Consider the following 13508-nt stretch of genomic DNA (forward strand, 5'->3'; position numbering starts at 1 on the left):
ACCCTGTTTTAACTTGAACCAACAGAAATTTTTCAGTCCGGATAAATACTTAATGTTGTTTTGGTTAAATTTAAAAGAAAAAATAACAGTATGAATGTACAATCTCTTGATTTCTAGCATCCTGATCTTCCTTTAGTAAACTGGATTAGTTTTCCTAGGAACCATTGAAATTGCCCTACCATATCAGACAACTGAACATTTAGTTTAGTATCCCATTCTGATGATGGTTAATACCAAATATTTCAGAATAAGATGCAGTAAATTTCATAGTGGACAACTAAGGAATAACCTGAAGGGAAGTTTCTTCCTAACGCCAGTCAGTTAGCAGTTGCCTTATAGTCTGAAGCATGAGGATTTACTCCTGGGGGAATTCTGTGCCACTGTGCATGCACAGAATTCATGTCCCGCACAGATTTCTTTGCTTCCCCTCAGAAAAATGACTTTCTGATGGGGAAGCAAAGGGAAGCCACAAGAGCAGTCACGCGTCCCGTCTCAGCAGCGTGGGCACATCGTTTTGGGTGCCTAGAGTAACTGGCGGAGAGGTAAATCACTGCGGAGGGAGGGGAGACCAGAGGATGCATCGTCCACGCAACCCCCATGCATCCAGACCCCTCCTCCCCATGCCTGGACCCCCATCAAGCCTCACCTCCTTCCCTCAACACCCCCCGCCAAGCCCCACCCTCCCGCACCTGGCCCTCCCCAGCCCCACCCTGCGCCAGTCTCAGCTGCTAGTCCTGGCTGGGCTGCGGCTTAGGGAGGAGCACACTTACCCTGCATGGAGCGGCCTGGGCCAGCTCAGATTCACCCCCAGAAACCTCCCTGGGCTCTGCACTGTCCCCCTCCACCGCTTCCTGCTCCCATCGCTCCTCAGCCACTGGGGAAAGGGTCACCGTAAGGGGAGCTGTTCCCCCTTCCGACCAACCCCCATGCATCTGGACTTTCCCCATGCCCAGACCGCATGCCGAGACCCTCCCCCCGCATTTGGACACCCCCTCCACACTTGGATCCTACTGGACAGGGCCATCCCTAAACCAAATGGTGCCCCAGGCGAGGAGCATCTTCGGCGCCCCCCTCCATTTGTTAAACTTTTGAATACCTTATTTTTTATTGCATGTGTAGCCCATTTCATGTCTTTGCATGATTTGCATGCATGATTTATCCATTATATAAGACGATAAATTTGTGCGTTAGGCTATGTAAATCTGTATTTATGCCATATATAAGCAAATAAAAAAAATTTGTTTCCTCTAAGCTTATACAAACTTTTTAATTTAAAAATAACTGAAATGTACTAACATCAAGAAATTGAACTGTGCACCAACATTGGGTGGACCAGTATTAAATAGTGTTACAGTAGGTGACAGCCTTAGACTGTTAACCCTACTTCTTTAGTTCAAAAGGTCGCTTTTCTCACCTTTGCCCTTGTGAAGTGAAGCACAGCGTCAGAGAGATCCAAAGACTGGCCAGTGGCATTTTCAAGTGATAAAATAGCAAGCTGTGTCAGTCTCTCGTCAGCCATCACTGATCGAAGATTTGTTTTAAAGAGCCTGAGCTTTGTAAAGCTGCGCTCATCACTTGCGACTGACTGGCAGCATGAGCAGAATCATCAAAGCTATCCATGCATTTGGAAAAGTGTCCTTCAGCTCTGTATCATGAATGAATTGGAGAACTTGGAGTGGAGAGTGCTTCCCATGTGGCAAAATGTGATAGATGTTATCCAGTTTGACAGAGGTCTTTATCATTGACGTCCAAACATTCCCCATGTGTCAGCGTCCAGTGAAGGTCTATACAATTGTTCGAGTATGTTCCTGTTTGCCGTTGGTAAGCTCCTGTGGGTAGCTTACTAAGGTCACACAAAAAAACCCAGGTCTTTTTGTGGTGCTCATTTGTCTAAATCTTTCTTCAGTAGACACTTGAGTAGTGTCAACCGTTGAGCAAAAAAAAACTTCCTCTTGAATTTTTCTTCCGAGCTTTCCATCACCTCACCTATGTAACATCCAGTTTACCTTCTTTACACTGTTGATTAATGTCCATACTCCCCTTGTGTCCCCTCTTATTAATCTCCTCTCTAAACGAGGTAGTCTCTTCATATGGAAGTCTTTCTGTGCTTCTAATAACCTGTCTCAAAACCCTTTATTTCATCTATATCCTTTTTTGAGATAGGGTGACTAGAACTAAACACAATATTACCTGATGGGGGCATGTCATTGTCTCCTGTAATAGTATATTAGTTCCACTCCCTCTGTATCCTAACCTTTTGTTTGCTTTTTTGATTGCTGCTGTGTTTAAGTTCTTCACTCACCTCTCTGTGGTGACAGCTTGTTTGTCTTTGCTGAATTCCAAACTAATTTACTTAATCTGTAAAACTACAAGGAATAATTTGCATTAATGCGCATAGTCTTTGTTTCCCATCACCAAGTCACCTTTGGTTAATCTGCTATTCTTCTACTTCATAGTTAAACTGTGTGCAGGTGTTATGCTGTGATTGGGTAATAAGTTGTATTAGGTTTTTATCTTTAAGTTAAATTAAAAAAACCTAAGCTTCTATTAACCATTTCTATTTCCTATAGTCCACTAATCGCTAATTCAGTTGTTTACGCACCCTCAACCAAAACCAAACTTTGTTGGTCTGTACAACTCAGTAGCTAATAATTTAAAACTACAATGCCCACGTGGTCATTTTTTGTGTTCTGAATGAAAAAAGACCTGTGAACTAAATCTTCAAAAGAGATAACATGAAAAATAAGTCAAATTAAGGCTTGCCTTGAAAATGTGTGGAATCTTTATGCCTAACATTGCTTTTTCTTCTCCTGTTACACTGATGTGCTGTTAAGATATTTTTTGTTCTCCAGTGACACTGTACAGTGTTAGCAGATTAATATTTGGTTTTTTGTTGGTGTTAAATCCTGAAGAGTGTGTGAGAATAACATCCATTGCATAGCTGTGGCCCTAACTTTTCCTTCAAGTGTTGGCAACAACAACAAAAAAGACTTCCTGAGATGGCCTTCTGGAGGTCTGTGGGGTTTAAGTACTGCCCCTCTTGTGAGGGAAGTGTATCTGCTAATGATGGGCATATCAAATGTGTCTACTGTCTCAGGTAATCACACACCCCAAGGAAAATGTGATTTGCATATTTACATCCTGGATCCACAAGGACAGAGAAACAAAGCTGCAGATCTTTCTGTTAAATAAATCTATGGAGCTGGCATTGGATCCTGGCTGTCTGAATCCCCCTGTACACTCCTCTCCAAAAAGTGCAAGTGCGGACTTACTGCATGGAACATTGTTTTCCACTAAAAGCTGATGAAAATGGAGACAAGGCACTGTGTAGACAGTGCATGGAGTTCTAGTTGAAGATCACTTTCTGACTCTTTGGTGAAGCGATCTCCTCCCCTCCACCATTCTGCTGAGATTTTGTGCCCCATGTGGCTATCATATAAGCTTTGAATGGCCCACAGCACTGAGGACCCAGTGCTGTCTCAGAGCCCTGAGGACACTCTCAGGCTTGCACCATCAAAATCCTCACCAGTGCAGGATACAGCACTGACTGCTTCCCGACCAGTACCGATTAAGTCACATGCAGCATAGTACACCCTGCATTCCAGACTATGCCACTAGTGCTGATGGCAGAATCAGCAGTCTCATAAGAGTTGGTATTGTGGAAGGTGGGGTGAGGAGCTGACGTGTAGTGGCACCGAGAGACTTCCTGGTTCTATGGGAACTGGAGTCTCTGCTCCTTTCACACTCATTCTCACTGGCAGTACCAGGATTCTTGGATGTGGCACTGAGCACCTCATCCTTCCCAGGTACCCTGGTTTCCAGTACCGTGGCCTCAAGGTCCATACCCCTCCATGCCCGTATGGCCCTATTGGGCACCTTGGTTGTTTCATGGGAGACAATACTTCCTGGAATAGGCCACATGTGCCTGAGGCGCCTTCATTCAAGGTGAGTGCTACTCAGGTGGCACCTGAACCCCCAGCAGCTCAGGTCTCCCTTAGCCATCAATAAAAACAGGAGGAAACTGTTCTTCCCCTATTAGAACCCATAGGACCGGTCACCTTGTCATTCTCCTTTCTGGGTGAAGCAGAACTTATTTCTGTCAGGCTGTCTGGAGCAGCTCACAAGTGTGAGTGCCAGCCTCAGGGCAAACTGTCCAGGAACAGAGCACAAATTCCAAATGGGTTGTATGTTCTATAATTAGATTTCACCAACCAAGTAACAAGTGTGAACTCCTAAAGCACTATATAATAGCCTTAACATGGAGTCACAGACAATCCCCTTGGGCACTCTGGTCTGTCTTGCCACCAAGGCAAGCTTGCCACCAAGGCAAGCTTGCCACCAAGGCAAGCTTGCCTTTGTGATTGGTGGTCCCTTACACCAAAAATCACAACAATATTCACGTTACTCACAGTCCCAAAGGACCAGTTATTTATCCCAAGTCAAGTGCATTCTAGATCTCTCATGAAAGACAGTGCTTGTAGCCTGTCCTATAATAAACTATCTAAAGGGTTATAACTAAGAAAAGAAATAAGTTATTTACACACACATGAAATACAGTCTTAGCAGCTATCCTCTTTTGGAAGCTATAATATGCAAGCTTTATATGTCCTTTAGGGCTAACCCAAGCCAAACAGCTGGGGACCCCTTACTCATGCTTAGAAATCTTTGTCCCTCAGAGTTCAAGCAGCATAGGGATAACAATTTTTCCTTAACAGGCATTTTTATTCCCTTTCCCCAGTGTTTAAGCTGTGATGGGATGAGGGCTTGTGTTGTATCCTCTTCAGGGGCGTAGGGGAAGCAATTAACAAAGTCTTTTGTACACAATGGCTTGTCTGATGTCTGTAGACCTTTTGTGGGGAGGAGATAACCTCTTGTGGTGAACTAGTATTTCACACTTGGTAATGCTTTTCCCCTGACTCTGGTGGATTTACAGTTTTAGTGAACATTTTTATAGTTAGAGCAAATATTTAAAGATTACTTCATAACATGGGATACAGATATCATAAGTAGGATTAATAGATGCAGCATCATACAAGCATTCTATAAAGTCTAAATACTAAGCACATTCTTAACTCTAATATCTATTTTAACAATACTAACACACAGGTGACCCAGACTGATATCCAGCTATACATTTGTCAATGTTCAGTGAGGCCTAAGGCCTTGACATGTGCTGGCACCAGGTCTGCCAGCATCAGTGTGAAGACAGAAAAAGCCCTTCACGCTTTAAAGGATTTGAGGGTGCAGTCCTTTGGGGTCTGTACTCTGTGGGCTTATCTACACGGGCATGCTAAATCAGTGCTGCTGCGATTGATGCAGTGGTGTCGATTTAGCCGGTCTGGTGAAGACACGATAAGTTGATGGCAGAGCGCTCTCCCATTGACTTCAGTACTCCATCTTCCTGAGAGGCAGAAGGTAAGACAGAGGGAAAGCATCTCTCGCCGACGTAGCACAGTGTAGACACCGCATTAGGTCGATACAAGCTATGTTGCTCGGGGGTGTATGATTTTTTTTTTCCACAGTCCCTAAAGCAACTTAACTTACATTGACTTAAGTGGTAGTGTAGACCAGGCCTGTCTTAGTAGGAAGCATTTCAGACAGCAGCTCCCCAAAGAAAGTCCCACTGTTCTTCTACCAGAGGTCCTCAGAGCCACCCAGGAAGACACAGCTCTTCCACAGGAGAAGAGTGGCTTCCTCAGTGACTCAACTGTTTCACCCTTTCTCAAAACACCAGTTTTGATCAGTTGTTTGGGAGATATGGATCCATTTCTTCAGAACCACAGCCAACTCTCCCCTTTGGGAATCAGCTTTCTCTTTTTTTGTGCTACCTTGGACCAGTGACTGGATACCATTGCCATAACGTTGGGTTACTGTACACAACTTCTTCTGGTGCCTATCCGCTAAACACCTATTCCCCATTGCTCTTCAGGGACCACTCTCATGAGGATATTCTACAATAAGAGATCCCCTCCTTTCTCCTGGAGCACTAAAGCATTTCCTGCCTTAGTATCAGGGAAAGGGTTTCTCCAGCCTATACATCCTCATCTAAAGAAAGACTGATTGTGACCCATCTTGGATGTGAGACAGCTAAACAAATTTATTTTCAACCTAAAGTCCAGGATGGTAACCCTTACCTTGATTATCCCCACTCTGGATCTAGGAGACTTGTTTGCATCTCTCCAACTACACCTTGCTGCTTGCATGGGTGGCTGAAGTTGGCATACTTCCCAGGCAAATATCACCTGGACACGATCCTGTCCATGCCCCCCCTCCAGGCCCAGTAATCTCTGGCATGGTAGAAAGACCTAATGTCTGCCTACAGGGCAGTTCCCTTCACATCTCCCCTTTCATCCTGAACAGTAGTGACAGAGGTATTGCACTTGGGCTGGGGAGCACATACTGAAGGACCTGCTTGCACAAGATCAGTGGACATTCCAAGGGAGACAAATGCACATCAACCTCCTAGAGCTTAAGGCAGTCTGAAAGGTTTGTGACTCTTCCCTGACTCTCATTAGAGGTAAAGACATTCAAATAATGATGGACAATACCTACACCATGTGCCACATCAACAAATGAGGGAAGGGCCAAGTCTTCCCCATTCTGTCAAGAAGCTGTCATGTTGTGGAACTGGTGACTCAGAAATCAAATTTCTTGCTTGCTTGTCCACTTGCTTGGTCGGCAGAACACAGTAGCGGACACTTCTTATCAAATCACAAGTGGAAAGTCGAACACGTCATTCTCCATGACATCTTCTCAGAGGAGGGCCATTATCATCTTGTGTCACAAACAGGTCTATTTGAGAAAGTGCCATAGCTTCTTACAAGGAGAACTGAGCCTGGGCTCCCTGACAGGTGCCTTTCTGATCCTGTGGATAGGGAGGCTTATTGTACACTTCGCCTGTGTCGCTCTATTCCCAGTATGCTCTGCAAGGTCAAGCAGATCTCAGTGAGACTGATTTTAATTCCCCAGCCTGGCCCAGACAATTCTGGTTCCTGGCTGTTCTGAGGCTCTCTAACTGCCTGATCCAAGTTGCTACTGCTGGTAACAGACCTGTTGTTGCAGGCCAAGGGAAAGATCCTATATCCAGTCCTCTATCCCACGGCCTGGCTACTGGATGGATATTAAGCATAGAATATTGTTATTCCTCTCCTATTGGAGGCATCCTAGTTTAATAGTAGCAAGGTCTCTGGAGGACAGATTTACTGGATGAAGTGGACAAGGTTTTCTTACTGGTGTCACTAGAAATCTCTGAAGCCTCAGAACTGATAGGTTTAGACTGTTTCAATTTTATCAGATAGTCTAGAATTATCTCTGAGTTCAATGAAAGTACACCTGGCAGTGATCTCAGTGCATCATGCAACTTTAGAGGGTCAGTCTTCCTTGTGGCACTTGACTGTCATAAAATTTCTAAAGGACTTAGTGTGTTTCCACCTAACAAGGAACCAGTCTCTCCATGGGATCACAACTTCATTGTGAAGTTGTCTAGACTATTATTTTAAGACATTACATTAGCACGTGTTAACAAACATATTTAAAGATCTAATATGTGCTAAACAGATCAAGGCTTACACTAAAGTCTGTATGCTTTTACACTAACATATGCTAATGTTTTAAGTCTGTATGCTAATATTATACCTTTTTTAAGGACTTGCCAATTTCCCCTGTAGACATATCTATAGTGGAATAGTTATGCTATGCTGGTATAACTTCCCAAGTAGACAACCTCTATTCTGGAATAAAATAAAATAAAAATAAAAGTATTCCAGAATAATTACTCTACTTTAGGAAGACACTTTTTAATTCAGGAATAATGTTCACACACGGAAATTATACTGCCATAGCCATAGCAGAATAATTATTCCGCTGTAGCTATGCTACTCAGTTTCCCAGTGTTGACAAGTCCTAAATCCTCAACAGCTACGTGTCACTGGATCACTGGAACTGCAAACCTCAAGAGTGAGACTTTCGAGTGCAAGGGACAGAGCTTTAGGCCCATGACTGTCATCCTGGTCTCTTTCAGAAGCAAGCCCAATAAAGAATCTTGGCACTTCAGAGAAAAATGCAAAACCTACTACTTCAACCTGGCTTTTCTGCAATAACCCTATAAAAAAGAAAAATATTCTTGCAACTGGAGGAGTAGAGAAACTAGTGTATGTTAGACTTAATAAATTTGTGGGATGCTCAGATACCATGGTGATTGGCTTGGTAAATAAATTTAGATAATAGTAGGAACCAAAAAATCAGATTTAACCAACCTCTTGTAGCTTTTGGTTTTGACTTAAAATTGTTCTCTAGAAAGTATTAATCTTCCAAGAAAGATACTGGACATAGCAAAACGAGGTTAGAAATTAAAGCCTGTTCTTGAAATTCTTGCTGCCAATAGTAGATGATATAGTTGTGTATGGTAGGACTTTAGCTGTTTAAAAGTGAAGGGAAAAATCTGTATTAATGCTCTAAGATACCAAACTTAAACAAAATCACTTTTTAAAATCTTAAAAAAAAAAAAAAAAAATAGCTACAACAAAGAAATTAACTGATATAAAAAGTGTGCCAATACAGTTTTATTATGCATTGGTTCTAGAAACAGAACTTAGTGGTTCTGAGCAGTAGCTTTATTAGGAATGGGCTAATATATTGTTTTACTAACTGAGCAGACTTAGGGCTGGTCCACACTAACCCCCCACTTCGAACTAAGATATGCAACTTCAGCTACGTTACTCATGTAGCTGAAGTCGAACTATCTTAGTTCGAACTTACCGCGGGTCCACACGCAGCAGGCAGGCTCCCCTGTCGACTCCGCGTACTCCTCTCGCGGAGTAGGAATACCGGCGTCGACAGCGAGCACTTCCGGGATCGATCCCAGAAGATCGATTGCTTACCGTCGGACCCGGAGGTAAGTATAGACGTACCCTTACTTAAAGAATTGAACTGGCTTCAGAAAATGGAAATCATGACGTTTAAAATAAAACAAATCTAGCAAACTATTCAACTGTATAATTTTCTTCCAGGTTGGTCCCCAAGGACGAGTTGTAGGAATTGATCATATCAAAGAGTTAGTAGATGACTCAATAAATAATGTCAAAAAGGATGATCCTACATTACTGTCTTCAGGAAGAGTGAAACTGATGGGTAAGCATCAAATACTTTGATATACCAATTAATTAAATTAATATTCTGACTAAAAGCTGACTGCAAATGACCTGAATTTGGAAACCTGATTGGTTTAATTTCTCGGAGGAAGATTTTCAAAGATACAAAGGGCGTTAGGTGCCCAACTCCAGTTGAAAATTTGAAGACCTAACTCACCTTTTAGGCCTTTGAAAATCTCTCCCTTCCCTTTGTATGATTTTGATTTTCTAGCATTTAAAAAAGAAAAAAGTCAGTGCACTGAATGCATTTTTTTGACATAATAGTATATTCCTGTACTAAAACACAAACTGAACAAGAATTCACTTAAGTGTAACACTTTTTTAAAGCCAGGCCTGTATTTACTGCTTCCTTGTATGTGTGCATGAACTTGCTTACAAAATTAGAGCATTATAGTACAGGTGCTCTGTGGTTGTGCAGTAATAGTTAAGACTTTACTGGCAAAAAGTTGCAAAAGTGAAAAAGTACTAGAATAGTAAAGTGCACTAATTAAATTAATCAGCTCAATTAGTTCTAAAATGTACTGTCAGTGTCTGTATTTTCAAGGAATTGGTAATATAAATTGATACCAAGGCAGTATAATTAAATCAGTGTCAATGAGGGAAGGATGCCCATCATAATGTTTACTAGACTACAGATCTGAATTTAACTATTGCGATGGAAATATAGCAGGAAAAAGCACAGTCTCAATTATAAAAAGCAGTGTGTGTGTGTGTGTGTGTGTGTGTGTGTGTGTGTGTGTGTGTGTGAAATGGTTTGGTGCAGGGTCACTAGGTGCTTCTGTAAGAAAATTGCTAGTAAACTATTCACCTTACACTTACTATTTCTACTCGGCCCCTATAGCTGAAGTCCTTTCTAAAAATTCTGACTTGTTTCTCTTCTCCAAAATGTGGGGACATTCCAGATCTTTTCCGAACTAGAGAAATTATGGGCTAACCACCATGTGGTTGCCCTATGACAGCTTGCCTATACATACACCTTGCTTCATATACAAGTGCTCCCCGCGGTGCATCACCAATTTATTTAGACGTTCTTCGACCAAGGTTAGTTGTGGTGTTAACTTTCACCATGTTAATCTCCATTGATACAGTGCCAGAGTGCATAGATATCACTTTTGTAATAGCCTTAAGAGTGCAAATAGTTTTCCCATTACTGTCATACAGTGCATCAGTTGCTGCTTGGGTGGCCTACCTGGTCTATTTTCTGCACTCCACTGCACAGGTGTCAAGCTCCTTGGAATTCACTTCACTATATGAATATAGTGATGTACCACCCGATGCAGCTCAGCTATATGTTTTCACGGCATCCAACATCTTTTGTTTCTGCACCTCACTGGTTCTGTCCCCAAAATATCTCTTAAGAAGACTATCCTACTAATGTGCTGCTAGCTATGTCAAAGCCAGATTGCAGGCTCTGGGGTCCATCACTGGACATCTAAGGCCATCCAACTGTCATATGTAAGTGCATGACTAGTAGTCAAATGATTGGCAATGATGGATGGTGCCGTGAGATGATAATAGGACTGATGGCTTATAATGAGCCCGAGGACAACAATCAATCACTCAGGGTAGAAAATGTGCCCATTGTATGATAATCTGGACCCACTATTTTGGCTTTTACCAACTACCTAGTCCATTTTGTTATTATAGATAGTACAACAAGTCTTGGCATTCAAATTATGAGGGACATGTAGGACATGGGGAAACAGTGACTCTATGAAATGGGTGGACTTAAAAAACAGAACCAAGTCAGGAGTTGTTTGATACAATGCTGGGATTTTGGGATCACTTTGGGAGAGACCCAGGACTCTGAGAAGGCCATAGATACAGTAGAAAAGATGGTGGTTGTTGGTGGTTGCATTGTAATAAATTCAGAAAACTGGATAGTTAGTGCTTGTGGAGAGTCAGTCTTCTGGAATATCCTCCACTGCTTCATCATAGCTGCCTTAGTTACTTCATGACTGCTTATCAAAAGTGCCAAAAGAAATGTTTCTTGCCGAGCAAGGAACAAGAGTAAAGTGTTTAACTTGGCCTCAGAACAACTTATAAATGGTGCCAGCATTGCCAGTGGACTTATAGGATTGTCTCACATTATTTGAATTTGACCTTGAGCCATCACAATTTCCACAGGGCTTCCAGAAGGCCTTTTTGAAATCTCAAAGGTCATTGATTCAAGGTCTATGCTGAGAATTATGGGATAGGTACCCAGAGGGCATTGCAACTACAGTGCAACAAGAATATAGTTTTAGTGTGGAAACAGGGCAGAATTACTACTTTTAAGTACCCAAAACATGTAGTTATTTGTAACAGTTCAAGTCTCTAATGTAGACAAGGCCCCAAATAGTTAACCTAAATTGGATATTCAAGTAGGAGCCTGGGAAAGGTGTAGAGCAGGGGTCGGCAACCTCTGTTACGCGGCTCGCCAGGGTAAGCACCCTGGTGGGCCAGGCCAGTTTGTTTACCTGCTGCGTCGGCAGGTTCAGCCGATCGCGGCTCCCACTGGCCGTGGTTTGCTGTCCCAGGCCAATGGGGGCAGCGGGAAGCTGCGGCCAGCACATCCGTCGGCCCACACTGCTTCCTACAGCCCCCATTGGCCTGGGATTGGCTGAACCTGCCGACACGGCAGGTAAACAAACTGGCCCGGCCTGCCAGGGTGCTTACCCTGGCGAGCTGCGTGCCAGAGGTTGCCGACCCTGGTGTAGAGATTGGTGTGAGTTAACCTTTTTTTTTTTTTGTAAAATGTATGTGGTGAAAAGCATGTTTCATCTCTCAGTAACTTTTAATATTCTCCCTTTAGTAGGTTTCACGTAGCCAGAGCTCCATATTGGCTGATAGAAGTGGCTATTGAAGCGACATGAGGGTCACATTCTTCCCCCACAAACAAACTGAGCATGCTCTTCTGAAGAGCTTTCAGGTGCTCCAGCCCAGAGACTGAGCCCAAACTCAAATGTGAACTCTTGTTTCCCACTGGGCATTGAATTAGGGAGTCAGGCCAGCCCCGGTTAACTTCTGTACTTAAATACACAGAGAGATGCTGACTGCAGAAATCCAAATGTTTCTAAATTTCTTTGGCAGTAAAATTTACAGATGCTCTATTGTGTTGCTTAAATTAAAAAACAAAACAAAAACCTCTATTAAAAATATCAGTTGCAAATCCAAATACCAATATTTGAAATAATAGTTATTCTTTAGGATAATGTTATAACCTTTGATTAGAAGGTGCAAAAATGATTCATAAAATTATGGTACTCCACTCTTAAATTGTAGAAAATATAAAGCCTGTATCTGATGTGGTGGCATCCATATTCTCTGTAGTCTGGATGCTCCTTATTTCTATTTTTGTATTGTATCACAATCAGTTAACTTCCTTTAGCAAATGGATTACTTTCTTAATTTATATTGAACATCCTGTGGTTTCTAGTGCTCCAATAGTTCTTCAGATACTGTGTGTGTATGTATTCTTCATACATAATGTATTCTACATACATAATGCAGTTAATACGACATTAAAAAGTGACTTATCACACATTCTTATGACAACTCAGTTTTGTCCAGAACTTCAGTTTAAAATGGAAGTTAGCCCCTTTTTTGCAGCTGAATATAACTTGAAAATGTTCAGCTCAGCTGTTGCGCATCCCTATGAAAGGGTTAAAAGGTTTTGCTTTCTTGCAGTGGGGGATGGAAGAATGGGATATCCAGAAGAAGCTCCCTATGATGCTATTCATGTAGGAGCTGCAGCCCCGGTTGTGCCCCAAGCAGTAAGCCTTTTATGTTTGTGTGTGATTCATTAATCTCTCTGTGTTAGCTTCTTAATTAAAATGCTGGCAGGTTTATATAGTTGAGATATCCACAGGCATAATGTCTCTTAAAAAAAAATCCCTTTCATTAAACTTCCAATCAGTATGAAAATGTTGCATGTTGTAATACTTTTTCCCTAAATAAGAATATTTTAAATGGGTTTTTCACATATTGGACTTTTGTTATTTTTGTTTTGAAACTCTTTGGCTCAATAATCTAATAGAGCCCCTTGGTTTTTATCAACTATTAGAGTGTAAAGTTTAAATACTTGTCTGGTTCCTTGCTTCCTGGGTTGGAAAGGATTGAGAGGTTTTGGAGGGTAACGTGCTCTGCCCTTGTTGGGAAAGGGGAGTGACTAAGGAGTGAAGTTTATGCTATTAAAAAGAAGTCTCATTCAGTTCTTGCCAGAAATGATGGTGGACAATACACAGACTTAAGTGAGTATAAATGGTGGGAATTAGGGTTCTGAAAGGGAAACTTTTCTCTCAGAGAGTGGTGAGAAGTGGCAGAGTTAAACACTGATCTAATGTGAGCTTCGGAAAGGTAGTGGTATGGTAAGTGCTA

The 13508-nt window shown here is 42.1% G+C and overlaps 1 protein-coding gene and 1 long non-coding RNA gene across 7 annotated transcripts in view; both read left to right on the plus strand.

Annotated features, from left to right (window-relative positions):
- Nucleotides 1-8547, plus strand: LOC135982641 (uncharacterized). Its single transcript, XR_010600121.1, has 2 exons — nt 1-4309; nt 4344-8547. It is a non-coding gene; the product is annotated as an uncharacterized LOC135982641 (long non-coding RNA).
- Nucleotides 1-13508, plus strand: part of PCMT1 (protein-L-isoaspartate (D-aspartate) O-methyltransferase) — a 59946-nt gene that overhangs the window by 36532 nt on the left and 9906 nt on the right. For 4 of the 6 annotated variants that reach the window (XM_005280449.5, XM_005280448.4, XM_065590341.1 and 1 more), the window contains 2 exons: nt 9009-9129; nt 12819-12904. In XM_005280449.5, coding sequence (XP_005280506.2) covers nt 9009-9129; nt 12819-12904 — 207 coding nt within the window. The remainder of the gene's footprint in view (nt 1-9008; nt 9130-12818; nt 12905-13508) is intronic. The other 2 variants (XR_010600119.1, XR_010600120.1) reach the window with 1 other exon arrangement.

Source organism: Chrysemys picta, chromosome 3 (assembly GCF_011386835.1).
Source record: "Chrysemys picta bellii isolate R12L10 chromosome 3, ASM1138683v2, whole genome shotgun sequence".
Lineage (NCBI taxonomy): Eukaryota > Metazoa > Chordata > Testudines > Emydidae > Chrysemys > Chrysemys picta.